Source organism: Calidris pugnax, unplaced genomic scaffold (assembly GCF_001431845.1).
Source record: "Calidris pugnax isolate Ruff unplaced genomic scaffold, ASM143184v1 scaffold91, whole genome shotgun sequence".
In the NCBI taxonomy this organism is placed as follows: Eukaryota; Metazoa; Chordata; class Aves; order Charadriiformes; family Scolopacidae; genus Calidris; species Calidris pugnax.
This window is the reverse complement of record NW_015090898.1, coordinates 686321-706360: the sequence shown is the minus strand read 5'-3', so window position 1 is coordinate 706360 and position 20040 is coordinate 686321. Positions and strand designations below refer to the sequence as shown.

Genomic DNA, 20040 nt, shown 5'->3' with positions numbered 1-20040 from the left:
TTTTTTTTTTTTAAAATGTCCCCAGTGGCAGGGGATGTCACACATGAAACACGTTTTGCCTAACTGCAGGCTGTCTATCAGAACAGCAAATGTAACTTGTCTTTGATCACAACGGAACTCCCTGAATGTATCTGGTGAGTTCCCCAACTGTCTTAGAAAAGTTTAAGAGTTTATGTTACGACAGAATCCACAGAGATTATTGCAGAGAGGTCAGCCTCAGCCTCATACCACTGACATTGTCCCTCCACCGTGCTGCACCCAATTCTCACCTCTTCTATGGGCAGGTCCTGGAGCTGCGGTAACGAGCAGGAGAGAATGCCAATTAAGAATGGGGTCGGAGAGCACACAATATCAATCATAGAAGTTGGCAGGACTGGGATGTAGGTGTGTTGCCAAGTGAAGGGATAAAGCGTTGCAACTGCGGCATGGCCACATTTAGAGAGAGTGCTAGAAAGGTGAAAGAAGCACAGAGTGGGTTGTCAACATCTCGTTCCGTTCTCAGCTACAGACACAGGTTAGAAATGCTCGGGGAAAATGTCATTCACATATGTTGTTTGTGCATCAGCAGAAGCCCCCATGCATCCACTTTTAACATCAGTTATGGGGAGCCTAAATGGCATCACCCCAGGCTAAAGAGGTACCGGAAACATTCCCTTATCTCCTCGTGGGTAAATAGCATGCTCCAAATTCTAAGCATGCACGTGTTGTGTGGGAAGTCTGCAAAAAGCTTTTAAATGTAACTATTTACAAAAAGTTAGAGAAGGTTGCACACAAAACAGGCCCAAAGTGGAAGAAAAAAAAAAAAAATAGCGTCCCTCAAAAAGAACCAGTCACTCAGACTCATTTTTTACCTCAAGTTGTCAGCAACAAAGATCACCCTCCTTTCCAGCAGGAGAGAGGCAAAGACCCGGATGGTGTGTGAGACGCTGAGGCACCTGAAGAGGCATTCGAAGTCAACGTGCTCGAGCCGGGAGTCCAGCGGGCGGCAGAGCTCCACCACCTGAGGGGAGCAGAGGAGATAATGGTGGGTCAGGCCCTCTCGGGGAACCCCATGGGGGGACACCCAAGCAGCTCCTCCTCAAAAAGCAGTCTATCTCTCTTCTTACATTAGGACATCACCTTCAGACCAACTATTTAAGGCAGCACTCCTCTACAGTGCAGTTTGCCAAGTGCCGCTCTGCCCCGGGGACAGCAGAGGAAGGCTGGCCCTGACCGCCATTACCTCATCTCCCGCTCCCGGCAGGAAGCTCCTCACAGCGATGGTGCGTCCAGGAGCAGGGAATGGCGCCTCCATTACACTGCGCATAAACGGGTGTACGAGGGCCGGGGACATCTCTCGCCTCTTCTCCACCTCATCTAAAATCTGCAAGAAAATACAATGGATGCTGTTTCAAGGCCTGCTGGTGAGCCAGAGGAGACACGATCTCTAATGGACTCACAGCCCCATCCCTCCCTCGAGACCCCTGTGAAAGCACCTCTCAAACGTCTGAACAATCAAATGGGAACAGACACCTGTGGGTACAACTCTCCATTCCCAAACCCAGTCTTCTGCTACTGCAAGGAATGTCTTGTATATAGTAACCAAATTCTCACAACTAGAGGAGTAACAGCCTATCCTCCTCCCCGAGAAGTCTTTCTGAAACACTGTTCTAGAAACTCTGTGCTCCAACAATTAGAAAGCAGCTTTCATCAAAAGCCTGATCTTGTGTTCTTTGGCAAGAGCTGCCCTTTACCTGCAGGAGCTTTCCCCAGTCTTTACCTCTTTATCTACTCCTCATGGTGCTCAGAGAAACAAGCTGAGATCTTCTCCCCCACCCCACCCTTAAACTGATTTTCCATTTCCAAGTAATGGAAGAAGAGGGTGAAGGAGCACCATCAGTAATAACAGGTATTAGAAGCCGCTTCCTGACAATCATTTGCTGAAGGAATAGTTGCCTTCATAGGTCTAGACCGCACAGAAGCATCCAGCTGCTTTGTGGAGCTTGCAGGTTGTCAGGGGCTCAAATCTGATATAAAGTTCGAGCTCTCCCCACTTCACCTTGGAGAAGAGGTTGAAGCAGCCCAGGCGGCTAACGATGCAGTACACCTCAGGAAGGCGCTTCCCCTTCCCCTCCGGCTGAAAGGCAATAAAACAGTTATGCTGAGAACAGGGATGCAGTAAAGAACCTGGCACCTACCCTGCAGCTGACTGGCAGAATTCCTGCCGCTGTAGTTCCCTCTACAATTTTGACTTAAAACATTCCCGAGGAATGACCAGTTCCAGGAGCTACCTTTCCCACCCAGAGCCCATTTCACTGCATTGCTGGGCATCACCACACTCCTTCCCTCCTGCACTCAAAGGGCTGGTGACCCCAGCAGCACAGGCACTGCTTAACCCACATGGGAAATTACTGCTGATTCACGTCCCACGCTTGTCTGTCCATTATCAACACATTCTTTACACTCCACCCAACACACAGATGCTTACCAGGAGCTTCTTGCAGTACCCAAACCATCGGCTGCCATCCTCACCCGTCAACACAAAAGAAAACGTTTCGCTGGGGAACGAAAGTACAGTCAGGGTTAAATTCACCATCCAGTTCAGAGAAGAGACTGACAAACAAAGCATACAAACTACAAGCCATTCTCCTTCTGGTCATACTGAAGACCCGCTGCTGTGGTCAGCAAGCTACTTCAGGCTCTGTTCAGTGTAAAAACCTGCAGCCCGTGGACTCTCATTGAGCTACAACAGCTCTCTTCCTTCTCAGCTGCTTCTCCATTCTGCTAAGGAGCCCCAGAAGCACTTCCCAGCCCTGGGATCTGGCCTTGAACAGACAATACAAACTTCCTTCTTATAGGACAGATGGTGCTCAGGGAGAAGCAGCACCTCTGAGTCCACCTCCATATCTCATTTTCCCCCACCACAGAGGCGAGGGACTCAGCCTTTCCCCTTTTCCCTCACTCTGGCTACAGTTCCTCTGGTCCAGGAAACTGGCTCATACCTAAGCTTTCAGCATCGCCTGTTTCTGGCATGAACATTCAAAAACAAGTCTTTACCTTTTAAGGTGTGATGTAGGGAACCAGTCTTTGGGATCTGGAAAGCAAAACTTGGGAATGACCTTTAGCCTCTCTTCAGTATCCTTTGACTGTCTGAAGGGATGTTCAGGCTGGAGGGGTGACACATGCATTTGAAGTCACTGAGGTGTGATGCACAGCTGCAGCATTTAAAACAACGGGAGACAGTATCTTCCCGACACTTCCAAATGCTGAACCATCAGATAGCTAATGCACAAACACAGGAGAACATAATCTGACTATAACAGATTCCCAATTCCCAGTTACCTCTTGCATCTTTCCTGGTGATTGGACCTTTGTAAAACCCCCCAGCTGGAATTGCTAGGAACTGAGTAAGGATTTACAATCATGGCCAAGTTTATTGGGGAATGAAGCTAGAACTGACCCCAAGTGATGGTTGTGTCAGCTCGCCTTAGTTCTGTTCCTAGGAGATGTGAAGGTGCTAAGAGGAGACTATAGGACAACTTCCCATGCTCAAAACTGCCCAGAAGGGGCAAAAGGAAGGTTTTCATAGAATGGTTAGAGTTCAAATAAGAGAGATCACGTAAGTAGGAAAAGTCCCTGAGAAGAGGAAAGTTTATTGCATGAAGCTGACTTCAGACACTCTTCTCTCAGTCAGCACATCTTGGCTATTCCAGTGCCCCAAGCTGTGACAGCATGAAGGAGCTGTTAGGAAAACAGTACAACATTTTTACAGAGTAACAGCTGTACAAAAGCTTTGATGTCCTTGGGCATGCAGCCCAAAGAAGAGGGTGAGAAGCAGATTACTTGGAAGCAAGGCTATTTTTAGAAGGGAGACAAATCTGTAATCAGAACACCTCAATAATTACTGGGCAATGTTTCTTGCAAAATCCCAACACGATAGACTGTCCAGTATAGTCATTCACCAAAACACTCTAATGTGAGCAGAGGATAAACACTGGAAAATAATTCGTTTTGTTAATGTATTTATAAAGGCCAGTGAAGGGCCCCATGGTACAGTTGGGTCTGATTGTCGCCCTGGGCAGCAGGAAAAGAACAACACTCTGCTGTTCCCAAAAGCTGTTCCCAAAAGACTGAGAGGCTGGACCAGGGAGAAGCCAAATCTGTTTACATTCCTTTCTTCCTCCTAACACCCTGAAGTTTGCACTTTTAGCAAGTATTATTTATGTATATTCAGTTTTACCCACCAAGTTAAGACTTGCACTCTCTCTGGCTGCAGTCCCTTATTCATTTTGTGAATCCAAAACATTTACACATTTAAGACACCAGAGCTATTTGCAAACAAATCCCTTACGCAGGTGGACACTGTGGCTCCTGCTGGAGTTCCACATAACCTCCCTTAAACGAATGTGACCTCTCCTTCTCTATTTGGATGACATGCAGATTCCTTAATAATCTCTGGCTTAGTCCTGATGGCACAGATAGAATTACTGTTTTTTACTGGAAGGCAGCAAGTACAAGCCTAGACAGTGACAACTGAATATTCATTTCAATCTGGAACCACAGAAACAGGATCAAGGCTCCATCCTCTCAGCTTTACAGAAACTACTGTGTACACAGAGTCACAGTTGGGAGCCACACACTGGCCTTGCCATCCATTTGGGCTGAACAGAGAGAGAGAAGGCTTATTTCAAATGGCTTGTTCTAGCTACAGTACTTTAAATTCCACATTTCTCCTCTGCTTTTGGGGGGCTAGTACACATGGCTTTGCCCATATTTTTTTTTCCCCAGAAAAGCATAAATAAGCCTAAAAGCCCTGCGATTCTAGTTCCTGTGCACCATTAGTCAAATTGCTTCACTCCTTGTCTATAAATCACAGACTACCAGGATGAGGTGGTGCCAGCTTTGGGAACAGATCACTGCACTCCCTCTCCCGCCTCAGCACCGCACCACAAGACAAGATGGATTTATGGTATTTCCAGGCAATTAAAGTCACAGTAGGAGCCTTCTTAGTTCCAAAAAAAGATAATAAACTCATTATCGAGAAAGAGATTCAACAGCTGCCCAACACTATACATTAGGTCTGTAACAGAGCAAGGTGCTTCATATTCCAAGCCTGTATCCTGTAGCAGCACAGAGTCTGAGAGGGAAATTAACAGCTACTGAGTGTGGTTTTGGGGCAGGTTTCCATGCAGCTCCTACCTTGCTGGGAAACTGTTGTATGATCTGTGGTGTGTACGCTGTCTCAGATGCCTTCTTGTGCAGCGACACCACCACAAACAGCTCAAAGAGCCGCTGCTCCTGAAGCTCTATCAGATCCCTCTCCAGAGTCTGGTAGTGTGGGTTCCTCTTGGTGGCTGACTGCGCCTGCAACGGGCACCTGTGCCGACCTGAGGAAAGGAACAAATCCAAAACCACCCGTGGCTACCACTGCCCTGCACCTACAGGTCACAGAAGAGGACCTGTCACACCGTTAGAAGGGGAAACAAGAAGGGTGCATTTGCCTAACATCACTGCTGCGCTCTACAGGACTTGGGCTCCTGCCTTGGCTCCTCAAGCACTGAGCTGTTCCAGGGAGGGGAAGCTGCTCAGCAAATCCCTTGGACCAATCTCCTGCTGTCCTGACATTCCTTCCACACATCTGTGGTGGTGCAGCCCACATCTCCTTAGGCCACTCAGTGCTTGGTGTGATTTCACCTCACCTGGGCCATGTAATAACCCAACACAGAACAGGAAAGAATGCAAAGGGCAACAGACCAGAACATTACAGTAGCCCCTTAACGCAGTTGGTTCCCATGTCCCCTCTCGCTTGGAAACAGTCAATAATAGATCACCCCCTGACAGCACCTGGATGGTGGCCCAAAGAGGGGGGTGATACCAGAACCTCAAGATCTAGCAAGTTCTGGGCTTGCACGACTGGTGGAAAGCACCAGAATATCCTATTGTCCGAGTTGGGCCAGACTGGAAAAGTACCTGAAAGTCAATTATCTCAGACTCTATAAATGGTGACCCTAATGAGACCCTTAGAGCTCTCCTGGATTGCAGCAGGCTGTGACCAGCATCTTGCCTGAGCTGGGATGCTTGGGCAAACACCTTGAGGATTAAAGGACCAGGACAAGTCTCATTTATCCCCACTGAGGAATGCCCATGCATCGTGAGTATTTATTCTTAACTCCAGAAGAGGGAAAGTTTAACTACAGGCCAGGCCCTCTTCCATCCAGTTCTCTATAGTCTATGTTCCTGATACACACATTGGCTTTTACCACTGTGTATGTTCACATTCCCAGCAGTGAGAGGAAGCCCAGCTCCACCAGTTTGGTAATTGCCAGGCTGATGCTCTGTAAAGCATCACGGGCATTCATGAGAGGCAGAGCCAGTTTCCCAGCCAGGAGACCTGCAGGCTGGGACGTCCTGACAGGCACCAGAGAGTCACAAGCACAGGCACAGCACTCTGACGTAAGAAATTCCTGTGGCCCAGGCACCATGACACATTCTGGACACTTTGGAAACAACTCTTAAATCAGGCAGTGACTCAGTCACTGTATTTCTGCAGAGACTCTTCACTCTCCATTATTCTCCTTAACATAAAGAAGTGGAACTTCACTATTTGCTCCACGTTATGGCCTTCTGTACGTTTCCCCCAAGTAAATGAAACGTCTCAAACAATTTGGTTGGTTCTTTTCACTAGATGTTTGCTTAGAGACATGACAAAGTCTCTCACCAGGGCTGCCAGCCAACCATTGCCATCTCACATCCAAACCTTACCAGCAGAGAGACAATGACCTCTTTGGTTCTTCCCCCACCAGCTAAAAGCAAGTGGGTATTTCAAGCCTGTTGTTTGGGTCTATGATCAAACTCAGGGCTGTGGAACCAGACAAATAACCAAGTGATTTCTGCCCAGGGAGAGGGTATCTCACACCATTATAGGTATAAAACAGAATCCAGGGAAGGAAGTAGGGGGTTAGCAGTGAAGGTTAAAACAGAATCCAGGGAAGGAAGTAGGGGGAAAATAACCTCAAGTGTTAGCAGCGAAAGCGATTCAAGGACAATCTCCTGGCAAGATGCATTTTAGTTAACTGTGACTCTACCAACCCAAAATGAATCATCTCCTGGCAAGATGCATTTTAGTTAACTGGGACTACCAACCCAAAATGAATGTACTTCTAGCAACTGGCAGATTAATGGCATTAAACCTCAAGCGTTCAGGAGAAGCAGCAGAAACAGATTTGTCACAACAACAGCTCCCAGCCTTGGCCATGCTGCCTCTTCGATGTGCCCTGTCTTGGCAGAAGCCACAACTAGTCAGTGTGCTTATCCCATCAGAGCCTTAGCCAAATGTGCAGAGGGGACAGGACCAACCCCTGTGAGTCACTCACTTTTTGGCTGATTTTCCGTATCGCTTTCATTCCCACTGGTTTCACCTGAAACACACATAGTTTTCACTTATTAGCCATGCAAAAGGAAGATGGGCAACACCCAAAGTTGGGAAAGAGAGAGAACTTTAGACTCATCAGACCAACACCACCCAGGGCTGCCCACCTCTCCTGCTCGAAGAGCAGCCGGTACCGGCAAATGTGCTACAATAGGAAATTTCAAAAAGCAGAGCTGGTATCAAGTCACTGTTTCCAGTAAAACCACCTGTAGGTCAGCTGAACAGAGGCAAAGAGCAGAAACCAGGTAGCTATTTGATGCTGCTATAAAAAATTAACAGAGTTGCTGAACAGAATATACTATAAAGAAAGACTATACCATGGCTACAAAATCAGAAGAACACAAGAATATCACTTCAGAGGCACTAAAGCAATGACTGGAGCGGTCAGAGGTAGTTCTCATGCCAAATGGTTTTGTGGGGAATTTGGGGGTTTGTTCTGCTTTTTTGAAAAAACACTCTTAACCAGTAGCCCAGCTCTTCAGAAATCACAGTGGAATCTTCCATTTGTGACTGTGTTAAACTTGGGTTAATCAAGTGTTCCCAGTCCAGTGTTGCTGAAAGCTCAACAGCTCCAGCTGTGAGACACAGGACTCAGCACTGTTGCACGAGCTGCAGGAGGTGGTGGTGTCTCTGCTGCCCAAGATACCCCAGGGCGTACAGAAATTGAGCTGCTCGAGAGGTTTATAGCCAAGAGAAAGCTGCTGGAGACCTCTGTACCTTTCACTGGAGGTGCTTCTCTCCCAGCAGGATTAAGCAACTTCATCCTCTTCTTTCCACGCTTAGAATCAAAGATCTCCTGTATTTTTAGTACCAGCTGAAATCCAAAGCAGAAGCAGAGGTTAATGTGGTGGTGCAGAAAAGAGTCGGGGTGCCAACGGGACCGCAGCCCAGCAGCTATCATCTAACACCACAACATGGGAAAGGCTGCTCCAGTCCTGCCAACGACACTGGCTCACAGGCTGCTTGTTGAGTGCTTTTAGCACTGGATAATGAATGAGCCCAGAATTTCTGCTACAAGAGAGATTACTGTTAGCACGACTCAAAGCTGACACTGAACTGCACCAGCATTCTGGAAGTTATCATACTTTGCTACCAAACAGATGGCAGAAGCAGCAAAGTGGCTGGCATCAGATCTCCATTTCTTGTTGCAGAAATGCCTTATTAACCCTCCACCACAAAGGACCCTGAACTCCATATGCTCTCAAGCTTCCCAGTTCTTTCCAAGCCCAGAAAAAGCAGAGCGCTCTTAGTATAGCTTGGGGTTTGGGTTTTGGTTTGGTTTAAGTTTTGTGCTGCAGTTGGATGTCAGACAGCTGGAAAGTATAGCTTGGGGTTTGGGTTTTGGTTTGGCTTCTTTTAAGTTTTCTGCTGCAGTTGGATGTCAGACAGCTGGACCAGGTTCTCCAAAGCACCATGTCGGCACAGACCAAAGCTGCTCTAAGCACAGTCCTTGTCCCAGAGTAGTTTTGCTAAAATGAAGGACTATGTAGTTTAATTTTGCACCAGTGAAGACAGACAGAATTGTGGGTTTATGCTGCAGGGACACCACAGACCTGTCCCACAGGAAAAAAACCATAGCCCACTGCAGACGAAGCTACAGACATGAAAGAAGGGCCAGCATTTAGACACTCCAACTCAACGCTGTTAACCTTCCTTCCACTGCTCACAACGGCCTTAAAGCCAAAATCCCAAAGCTTTCTGTCCCTCCTTCACAGCCCTCTGGACTCCCCCAGCTGCCAGGGTACAACACTGCAGGACCGCTGCACGTCAAAGGCAGCCATCGCTTCACTGTGGAGAAGGATTCGTGCTGAATTCAGTGAGCAGGTCAAGTTCATTCTTGTCTCAAGTTCAGAATTCATTAGGTGCTCCCACTGAGCGTAGGAGGGTGGGGCCTAACGATTTGTCACCACAAATACTACATAAAAAGGAAGATAATTCAGCAAGAAAACCTGTTTTTCAGCTCAAGCCTTTATCCCCAGCTCAGCAAACTAGGCTTAGGCTTTTCTCCTTCTCAGATCTATTTCTCCCCGTTCTCTGCATCAGCTGGTCCTCCTGGCATGGTGAGGCTGCAAGGAAGAAAACAGCCCAGAGCTGCTTCTCCAGCAAGATCTGCCTTCTTGCCTCTGTACCATCCAGCCTCACCTAGAGAATTTCCATTTCTGTTCTGATTTTTATGCATTTGAGTCACCAGTGAAAGATACTGGGTGTGTTTAGGGCAGCTATGTGTTTCTTAAGCAATAAGTAAGTTCTTTCTCTTTAGACTCCAATCCCTTTCTCAATCTCTCAGGCAATCTTGGCTGAATTCCTTGTGAGCAAAAAAAGTGTGCTCCTTGCATATAAATTGTTACCAGATTTTTGGAATCGGTTTTTGCTTTTGGAGAATGTTTTCTTTTCCCTGTCCAAATGAAAGCTATTCTCCATCACAGCATTTTTACAATCTTGCCATCTCCTTCTGGATTTTCCAGGCCTACAGTTTGTTTAAAAACACATAGAGAAGTTGCTTGTTTCTCTAAAGTACTTAACGTTTTCAAAGTATTTTGCAGCTGTCCAACTCTACCTCACAGTCTTGTGCAATTTGAGCAAATACACCCAAGTTTCACAAGAAACAACGATCCGCAGAAGACAAATGATTTTACCATGGCAAAAGTAAGTTGTTGCCACTACCACAACTGGAATTTGAGTCCTATGCACAAAATGCTGCTACAGTGGTAGGTACAGTCCTAGAGCTCATGCTGCATGTTTATCACTGAGGGACCTGAGCTGGTCACCAACACCAGTATCTAGAAAGATTCCCAACACATCAAATGAGAATTACAATGGAGTCCTCCAATGTGAAAGTGGATTGAAAGCCTTTCCCACTACTCTGGCCTGGAAAGAGTATCTGCCTTTGCACACAGGCAGGAGGGAGCGGCCAGAGGCACCAGAGGGGAGAACTTTATGAAATGCAAATATCCCTAAAAGCTGCTCTTCACCTTCAGGCTATGAAACAGCTGCAAGGGAATGTTCCTGATGGCAAGCCAAGAACTCCCATCTAAGAACTCAGTGCCTGCAGCAAGAACATATGGGTCAGTCTGAGAAGTCATGAGGAGCAAGGGACACACACACACAATTCTAGAGGGCTGGCCCTTTAGCTCACAGGGAGCTTCCTTGCATTCCTGTACCACATTTGGCACAAAATTAGCATCATTACACTTCATGGAAGCATTGGGAACAAGGCTTCAATGGCAAAGCACGAGGAAGAGCTAGTATTCACACACAGCACTGATCTCCAGGTCAACACCTGGTGTTGTGTTTGCAGAGTCTTGGCCAACAACATCACCCCTGTCCCAGCCAGAACTGGCACTCTGGTTTTTGATCCCCAAACGCCTGCCCTGCTGCTTGGGAGGGAAATGGTTAAGAGCAGGGTGCCTTGTCCACACATACAGCAGCACCCACCAGCATTCACCTGCCAGACACACAGCTCCATCACCACGTACAAAGCACTTAGAAGGTGCTAGACAAAGCAACAAGAGTTTGAAATGCCATGCAAGAAGTAGTGTTTCACGCTTAAATCTCACCCAGGGCAAGTTCTTTCTCTTGCTAGCAGCCTCCACTGCTCGGAACAGCTTCCACTCAGTCAGTGTGACAGGCAGGGTTGTATCCTTCACCACTTTCCCTTGGAAACTTGTCTGGGAGGGCTTTAGCTCAAGACTCTTGCGACTGAGGAAGGGAGGTTTTGGGGGAGGCTACAAAACAGCATCAGAAGAGATGGTTAAGCATGGGATTAAGTTTTCATCCAAGCTCAGACTCAAAGAAGCCACATTACAAATGACAAACTCTCTGCAGCTTCCTGCTCTGCCAAGCTCTCCATCCCACCCTGCACACTCAAACTTCTCATCAACTCTCTCTTGTTCCTATTCTTTTGCTCCTTGGCAACTTCATCAACTGCCACTGTTGGTTCATTATCATTTACACCAATAACAAACAATAAAAAAATAAGGAAAGCCAATGACATAGCAGTAAGGAATGTGCAAATTCATCAACTGCCACTGTTGGTTCATTATCATTTACACCAATAACAAACAATAAAAAAATAAGGAAAGCCAATGACATAGCAGTAAGGAATGTGCAGGGGGGAGTACAAAGTAGGGCCCTTGTAAGGATGACTCTCTGTGACAAATTATATGACACATGACAATTTAATCCCCTCACCCTACCTTGGGAGCTCTACTGTTGCTCCGAGGGGGTGGGAGCTTCCAGACAGATGGGACCTTCCACAAGGGTAAGGGCAGCGCTCTGATATCTTCATAGTGGTTCAACAATAAAAAAATAAGGAAAGCCAATGACACAGCAGTAGGGAATGTGGGGCCGGGGGGGAGTACAAAGTAGGGCCCTTGTAAGGATGACTCTCTGTGACAAATTATATGACACATGACAATTTAATCCCCTCACCCTACCTTGGGAGCTCTACTGTTGCTCCGAGGGGGTGGGAGCTTCCAGACAGATGGGACCTTCCACAAGGGTAAGGGCAGCGCTCTGATATCTTCATAGTGGTTCTCTTTTGCAGGACCTGGAAAAGCATTGGATAGGGGATTTATGAGAGGAGGTAAAGTCCTGCATTCTTGGAGGGGATGTAAGCAGGGAGGGCGTGCAGTTGTCTGCCAAACCTTAAGAGGGTCTGAAGGAGACCTGTTAAGATGGATTAGGTTCCCACCACTCAAAGATCCTTCCAACCCACTACCATCAACTTGGCAAGCTGTACACAGCAAAATAAAACACTTCTACCACTGCAAAAACAAACAAACCATTCTTGGAGGGGATGTAAGCAGGGAGGGCGTGCAGTTGTCTGCCAAACCTTAAGAGGGTCTGAAGGAGACCTGTTAAGATGGATTAGGTTCCCACCACTCAAAGATCCTTCCAACCCACTACCATCAACTTGGCAAGCTGTACACAGCTGTGCAAAACACTTCTACCACTGCAAAAACAAACAAACAAAAAAAAGTAGCTCTATTGCAAAGCAGGTGATTTTGCCAGTGTTCACACTGATCTCTGTGCAGCACTCGAGCAAAGCATTTGAAGAGCTAACAAAGAAATCAGCTTAGCACAGGCCAATTCTAGCAACCTTCTATGACATCTGAAATCAAGCTGTTCACATCCAAAGAGTCCCAGATGGGGAAGATCTTAAAATTCATAGAGCTGGAAAGGGCCTCAATACATTCTCATCTTCATGCATCCCTCCCCAGCAAATTTTCTACCCTTAAATACAGTGAGTGCATCCCCCAGAAGCACAGGCACATACAGATAATGTCCTCGTAGATGTTGTCTTCTGACTGTGTGCAGACAAGCCTGGATCCCGCAGTGCCATTTGCCTCTTCTCGAAGTCTGGGGGAGTTGGTAGTTCCCATCCGGTTGCGGAAGCCCTGGATGTCCTCAAACTCAAAAGATTTCCTAGAGGAAAACCAGTGTAACTTCTTCTAAAGGGACCTGAATGTACCAGTGAGTTGCTGTCTCCAGTCCACACAGAGTGTGTCTCGAAGTCTGGGGGAGTTGGTAGTTCCCATCCGGTTGCGGAAGCCCTGGATGTCCTCAAACTCAAAAGATTTCCTAGAGGAAAACCAGTGTAACTTCTTCTAAAGGGACCTGCATGTACCAGCGAGTTGCTGTCCTCCTTGGGGCCATCGAGCACATGGATGCTCCGCTCTGGACCCTCTGATTCCCAAGTGTTGGGGTTTAACCCCTGCCAGCCCCACACAGCCACTTGCTCGCCCAGTGGGATGGGAGAAAGATTCAGAAGGGTAAAAGCAAGAAAACATGTGGGTCAAGAAAAAGCCAGTTTAATAGGTAAAGCAAAAGCTGTGCGTGTAAGCAAAGCCAAATAAGGGATTCATTCATTATTTCCCCTCGGCAGGCAGGTGTCCAGCCTTCTCCAGGAAAGCAGGGCCCCACCACATAACAGTGACTTGGGAAGACAAACACTAACTCCAAATGTCCCCCCTTATCTCCTTCTTCCCCCAATTTTTACTGCTGAGCATGACATCATCTGGTCTGGAATATCCCTCTGCTCAGTGGGGGTTAGCTGTCCCGTGTGTCCCCTCCCAGCCTCTTGCCCACCCCCAGTCCATCACTGGTGGGATGATGTGAGGAGCAGAAAAGGCCTTGAGGCTGTGTAAGCTCTGCTCAGCAACAACTAAAACTCTGGTGTGTTATCAATACTGTTTTCATCACGAATCTAAAACATAGCACCACACAAGGTACTATAAAAAAAAAAATTAACGCTATCCCAGCCAAAACCAGCACACCAAACGAATCCTACTCACTTACTCTGGGAGATTTTTAAATTAAAAATGAAGTTGGAGGCTCTGTGGCCAAGCACACTCCAGGTGTGTATGGCAAGTCCCATCCTGTCACAGAGGCAAGAACCCAAAACATGTTCTGCAGACTAAGTACTTGCAGCAGCACTCAGAGTTAGGGCAGCAGCACTCAGAGTTAGGGCACTGCTTTCCACTGGATCTCTCCTCCTAAGGGTGTCACCGCATTTGCGAGTTTGCATTTTCATACACTTGGCCTCCATTTCAAAATTATGGCACAGAGGTCACAAAGGAGCTGGCAGGGATTTAGCCCATCATCATAAAATTGGGTTTGTTGCTGCACGGTTTGCCACAGATGAAGAAGGTTTCAAGGAATCCTAGCCACATCTCCAGCTGTCACGCTCACAGAACACAGCAGAACTAGCACCAAGCCAGCTCAGAGATTTTTTTTACCCTGTAACAGGGACCTACATACAGGAAAGAGGGAAGAATAACCAAACCTACTGCAACAGGGGTACCACAGCTGACAGCCTCCAGCTTTAAGCAACAAGAGAATCTTTCACTCACAGGAAAGCTGGAACGTTCAGTAGCTGTACTGCCCCCAGAGAAAGTTATTCTGAAACCCAGAAATTGCAGCTGAGGACAAGCTCAGGGAAAGAAGCCGGCAGCACTCTCCCTGGGGCCAGCATATTATCACTCAGCTCTGTTTTAAGGTGTGGGACTGACACCTGTTTGGAGCTTTTAGCCTTCTTTGTAAGATTATCAGCAGCAAAAGCAGCATATACACAACACTGGAAAGAGGGTACTTTCATCCAGAAACATCCTCTCCCCGTCAACAAAGGCATCATCAGTACTAGCACCTCCACAAGGATATCATGGCAAGCAAGCTGTTTAAACCCATCTGTAAAGTGATTTAAGGAAATATGTTTCAGACACGAGAGAAGAATTGATGTACCTCTGGCTTCTCCCTCTGATCCTCCTGCTGGCTATTTTCTTCTCAGAATTGTTGGAGGATGACACCAAGTCTCCTCCATGCTGCTTTTGCAGGGCAGCTTCCCTGCTAGCACTGGCATCGCTGTAGCTACCAGCACCCTTCTCTGCAAGATAGCAGAAAGTCCTGCGGGGCTTGGGTGGTGGGACAGCAGCCTGCTCCTCCTCTTGCCCCTCAGCCTCAGAATAAATCTTTTTCAAGCTCCTCTCTGCCCTGCAGAGAGGCTCCACTCCTTTAAGTTCTCTTTCCCTGGAGCCACACCTCCCTTGCTTCCTCTGAAGGTCCAAGGGACATGGTGGGGCTTTGTCAGGCAGAAGGGGATCTACTCTCCTCCACAGAGCTTCTGAGGTATAGAAGTTCCCCGGGGGCAGTCTTGCCCCTGGGTGCAGGAAGTCTGCTTGCCTCTCTCCTTTCTCCTTGGCTTGGGAAGAGAGGCTGCACGCACAGGGCTTGAGGTCACCACAGTCATCAGTCTGCAAGCAGCTCCGTGCATCTTCCCTGAAGTCCAAACCCAGGCTCTTTGGATGTTTGGACTCAGTCTTTCTGCCCTTGTCTGTATGTTCTGGCTTTGTTCTGAGCAGAGCATCGCAGCTGGGATCATACTTTACTCCAAAGTCCTTCAGCTGCTGTTTCTCCTTGTTGGAGCACCCTCGTGTCCTCCCCTCCCACTGGGAGATCTTCTGTTTGATGTTGCGGCAGTGGCTCCGGGAGAGGGTCTGCACAGCAGAGCGGGAGAAGCCACTGTCCACTGGCCCTGTTGGGTGCATGGCAATTGCCAACGTGCTTAAAAACACCCCATCTCCAGCCTTGTCCAGGTCCACACGTGTCCTGCACGCATCAAGGTGGTATGAGACTCCAAAGACACAGTGTTGTCCCAGAGCCCCTGGGTGTCAGCTCTGCACAGCACAACCTGTGGACGAAAAGAAAAGAACCATCAGTACACTCCAGCCATAGACATCACCAGGAGCTCCCAGCTGCTCTCTGGCAGTTGCTGAAGAACATTCCTCCCTAAATCACATGTTCAAAACAGGCTTCCAGAGCACACTCCCCACGGGGGTCTCAGGGAGAGGCGGGCAGGAGAGGTTGGCTGGGTTGTGTGTCCTCTTGTTCTCGAACTTGTCCCGCTCTCTCCCTCCTCTGTTGGGGCTGCCGCCCTCTGCCCCAGCCCTCTCCTATAAATAGGCATCATTTTCAAAACATCCTGAGCCAGAGCAGAGCCATCCTTCCTCCATTCCTGTCTGCACAGTCCTGATTAGCAGACAGGAAAGAACTTTCCCCTCTCCTGTGCCACTGCAGCCACCCTGCAGCAGCTGTGCTCGGGGCGCTCCCCGAGGCACGGGCTCTGATGGGGACAGGCTCAGAGAGGGGGGATCAGCCTCCCAAATGCATCAGCCACCAGCTTCTCAGGGCTCTGACCAGCGGCCAAAACATCTGCAGGCAGTGTCCATGAGGGCAAACAACTGCATGTAGTTTCCTCAGCCAGCCTGCCATACTTCTGTGTCCCGATACAGAGCCATGGCCCAAGTCAGCCTAATGCTCCAACCTCTCTCACTGTCCGCATCCGTGCTTCCACGATGAGGCACAACCAGCAAGTGAGAAACACGTGGAGAAGCACCATCCCAGCCAGTACACAGGTCCTGGTGAGGCTCTGCAGGGCTGCCTCTGGTCCTGCTCTCTGATGAGTGCCCAGCATTCCAGCAGTTCACCCCCTGCTCAAGTGATTACCTGGCTCCAGCATCCAGAGCTACAGACCCATGTGCAGAAACAGGATCCACACTGAGTTTATTTCGTCTCCTGTAGCATAAATCTACCGAGTGATATGTCTTCTCCAGCCAGCGAAGCTCCATGCAGCAGCTGCAGAAGTAGCATTACTAGAAGGTGAAGCAATAAGCTTCACTCACCTGAGAAGCCGTACAGTTGGGAGCGCAACAGCAAAGGTCTTTCCAAGGCACGTCATTGATCTTTGGACCAGCAGATCCAACCAGGAACACACGGCTCCCAGCTCATCTTAAACACAGGGGGTAGAGCACAACCTTAAAGCGCACGACGTGCTCTCCTGCTCGGTGCTGCTCCGCCAGCCACAGCCCTGAACTGTACCCTCCCAAATAACCACCCAAGGAGGAGAATGCAGCTCTTCACCTGCCCAGGCTTGCAGGGCAGGTGGCTGCTATCAAGAACCAGGCATTTAATCTGAGCTGAGATGGATCTTTGGTGAAGAATGAGCAGACTGGGGTGGTCTGATCTGAACTGAGTAACCCTCAGTCACAGCCAGAGAAAGGCCAAACCACAGCTTAGGGACACAGGACTGGTAGAGACCACCAGAATCAGGCAGCCAGCACTTGTACTTCAGGGACCTTTCACAAACTAACCAGCCCCAACATGACTGATGCTCTCCTGACCTCTCCTTCCAAACTTCAGTGTCTCCACTATGATTCTCAGTATTTCCACAGAAGCCAAATTTATCATCCCTACTGCATTAGCACTTACAGCAGTTCAGTGTAGTCAAGAATACTGAATTATTTCATTGAAAACAGTAGTTTTGAGTGAAGAGAAATTAAATAATTTCTAGACAGAATATCCCACATTTCTCCCGACAGCCTCTCGGATGCACTCTGTTTGAAGACAGCTTCCATATCTTTACCCAAAGCAGAAGAAAGAGACACGTTCACAACACATGATAGGTAGCCCTGACTCTTTTTCCAACTCTGAAAGCCAGAAAGAATGCTCAGCATTTTCCATGGAAGGTCTCAAGACAATTCTATTTCCTGAAAGCACATGCTCAAGGAGAGAATGCTGCCAATGTTGTTCAAGAATAAAATACTCTTTGGTGCTGAGGTCAAGCCCACACACTGCAGGTGCTGCAGATACCCCACAACCCTCCGTAGCACGGATTAACTAAACAAAGGCACTAACACACCACCTTACCTTGTCCTCCTGCACAACAGGCACAAGAACACGCAAATCACTGACTCGGCAAGCCCATGCAGCTCTGAAGCAATCTTTCACTCCTTTTATGAGAGCCATGCAGTTCTAAACCACCCAAGAGACCTCCTTGTCACCAAGCCTCCTGTGTTAGTAGCCAAATAAAAGAGTTTCTGGTCTTCTGAAGTCTAGGGAAGCTGCCAGCTCGGTCCTGGAGGGATGAGGGGAGTAGCACAGCAGCAAGGACCTCTTCCAGAGTTCTCAGCTACTCCAAACCTGAAGCTTTTCTGAACAAAACTCTGCCATGCTAATGCCTAAAAGACATGGGCAGTACCAAGCAAGCAGATTTTATATCAAAATAAGTAACACTTTAGGAATGCAGTCTGCTTAGTCACTTCCATCTCGATACAAAGCAACTATAGTTATTAACTCATTCAAAGTTTCTGCATATCATGCTGAGGAATGGAGTTCCACCTCATCAGATACATGGCCGTGTAGAGCACAGCCCCTGGACACAGTAAATAGGATGCTAATCTTAATTACGTGGCAAAAGAAGGTTAAAGTCTGACCTCTACCATGGGTCCCAAGACTTTTGTACTGACAGGAAAGATATCTCTGGATCTTCCAACTTTCTGGTTTTTTTTCTGAAGTGATGAAATTCAACTTTTGGAAAGTAAGTTTTTACCCATGATAAAAGGTACCAACAAAAAAACCCACCCTACTTTAAACATGTAAGCCCTAAAGGCTTTTATACCGGAGGACAGAACCCACAATGTACTATTTTTAAAGCCATGGTTTTTTAACCTGACTCACAGTGTCTGAATGCTCAGGTTAGCACGCTGAAAGCAGCAGATGACTCAGACACTGCAGGGCAGCTCCATGCCCCAGGAATGCTGCAGCTTCACACAAGAGCTGAGACCCACGGTGGGGACAGAGAGGAAGTCAAACTCAAACATGAGTTATCCTGCAGCTGCTTCTTGGTGCAACCACCACCGCTTATTCCCCCCGTACCCAACATCCTCAGACATCCTCTCCACACGCCTTCCCTTCAAGGCAAACACAGCCCAAGAGCTGTGCTTTTTAGGACAGGGCACCCAAAATCTTTCAGGGTCTATTTCTTCACTCGCCACATCCTGTCCCTGCAGGAGTTTAACTTCTAAATGCTCACATAGTAAGCAATTTGCTTGATCCTGCCTGCAAGCCCCTGAAGGGACAACCAGCCCGAGTAGTGACTGAAAGACACATCACGCTCCTGGGGCCCCACCGGGCTCCTGGCCCTGGTCAGGACCCTTCCATTGCTCCAGCAAGTACCCACCTCGGGCCTTTCCCTCACCCTGGGGCCAAGGTCCCACACCTCCCCACTGGCAGACAGAGCCCTGGGAGCCCAGCACAGCAGCTTCTGCAGAAGCTTCTCACTTCCCAGTTCCACTCTCCCTTCCCACGCAGCAAGGTCACCGCTCGCTCATCCCTCCCTTCCGTAACTGATTGGGACAGCAGAAACCACCATCATCATTGCCCAGATGCATGTTTCCAGGGGCGATTTCTCCTGCAACCCCTCTTCTACTTTTCTTCTGTTATTAGGGCTGACGTAGGTCTCAGCTGTCAAGAGGAAGAGCTCCCACCACGACTAGGGCTCTACCAGTTGTGGTAGCCAGGTGCCCACTCGGACAGGCTGCATTCAGCCATGGAACAGAGGGGTCTGCACAGTGAGTTGGGGAAGGGGGCTCTGCACCAGCCTAGACCCCATGTCCTTGGGCAGCATGGCCAGGAAAGACCCCATGTACAGCACCACAGCCCACCAGTAAGTGATCTGCCCTGAGGAAGCTCCGTACGGAATCACAGAGGGGTTGAGGGGGGAAAACACCTCTGGGTGTCACCTTGTCCAACATCCCCACTCGGGCTGGGCCACCTATGGCAGGTTGCCCAGGTCCACGTCTGGATGGGTTTGGAGTATCTCCATGGAGGGAGAGTCCACCACCTCCCCGGGCAGCCAAGTGCTTGGTCACCCCCCGAAAGTGTTTCCCGCTGTCGAGGGGGACCCTCCCATGTGTCAGCGTGTGCCCGTCACCGTGAGTCCTGTCACCGGCCACCACTGGAAGAGCCTGGCGGGGCCCTCTCTGCACCCCCCTCCAGACGGTGAGACCCCCCCGAACCCCCTTTCTCCGGGCGGGACAGGGCCAGAGGCTGCGGGAGGACGGGGGCCGGTCCAAGGCGGCTGCTGGGTGTCCTCCAGCTCCCGGCCCGCCCACGGGGAAACGGCCCCGCCGCCGCTCCCCGCCTGCCCGGGACGGGGTGACGGGACCGGGCAGGACCGAGCTGCGGCCCCCCCGCGGGGCTGGCCCGTGACGGCGAGTAATGGGCCGCCGTCTGCCTGCGGCCGGGCTCGTCTCCTCACACACGGCGCCGCCTCACCGTAGCCCCAGGCCCTCAGT

The 20040-nt window shown here is 49.0% G+C and overlaps 1 protein-coding gene across 2 annotated transcripts in view; it reads right to left on the bottom strand.

The window, feature by feature from the left end:
- Window positions 1-19980, bottom strand: part of DENND2C (DENN/MADD domain containing 2C) — a 24044-nt gene extending 4064 nt beyond the window's left edge. Inside the window, exons 1-14 of one of the 2 annotated variants that reach the window (XM_014948549.1) lie at window positions 16588-19980; window positions 14651-15596; window positions 12687-12835; window positions 11845-11957; window positions 10966-11133; window positions 8126-8222; window positions 7353-7397; window positions 5179-5366; window positions 3037-3146; window positions 2468-2537; window positions 2039-2116; window positions 1223-1363; window positions 852-1000; window positions 270-447 (exon numbers count right to left, since the gene is read on the bottom strand). In XM_014948549.1, the coding sequence (XP_014804035.1) occupies window positions 270-447; window positions 852-1000; window positions 1223-1363; window positions 2039-2116; window positions 2468-2537; window positions 3037-3146; window positions 5179-5366; window positions 7353-7397; window positions 8126-8222; window positions 10966-11133; window positions 11845-11957; window positions 12687-12835; window positions 14651-15453 (2289 nt within the window). In that variant the 5' untranslated portion in view covers window positions 15454-15596; window positions 16588-19980. Of the gene's footprint in view, window positions 1-269; window positions 448-851; window positions 1001-1222; window positions 1364-2038; window positions 2117-2467; window positions 2538-3036; window positions 3147-5178; window positions 5367-7352; window positions 7398-8125; window positions 8223-10965; window positions 11134-11844; window positions 11958-12686; window positions 12836-14650; window positions 15952-16587 lie in introns of those variants that run through there. The other variant, XR_001412790.1, reaches the window with a different exon arrangement.
- Between the last annotated feature and the right edge of the window lie 60 nt (window positions 19981-20040).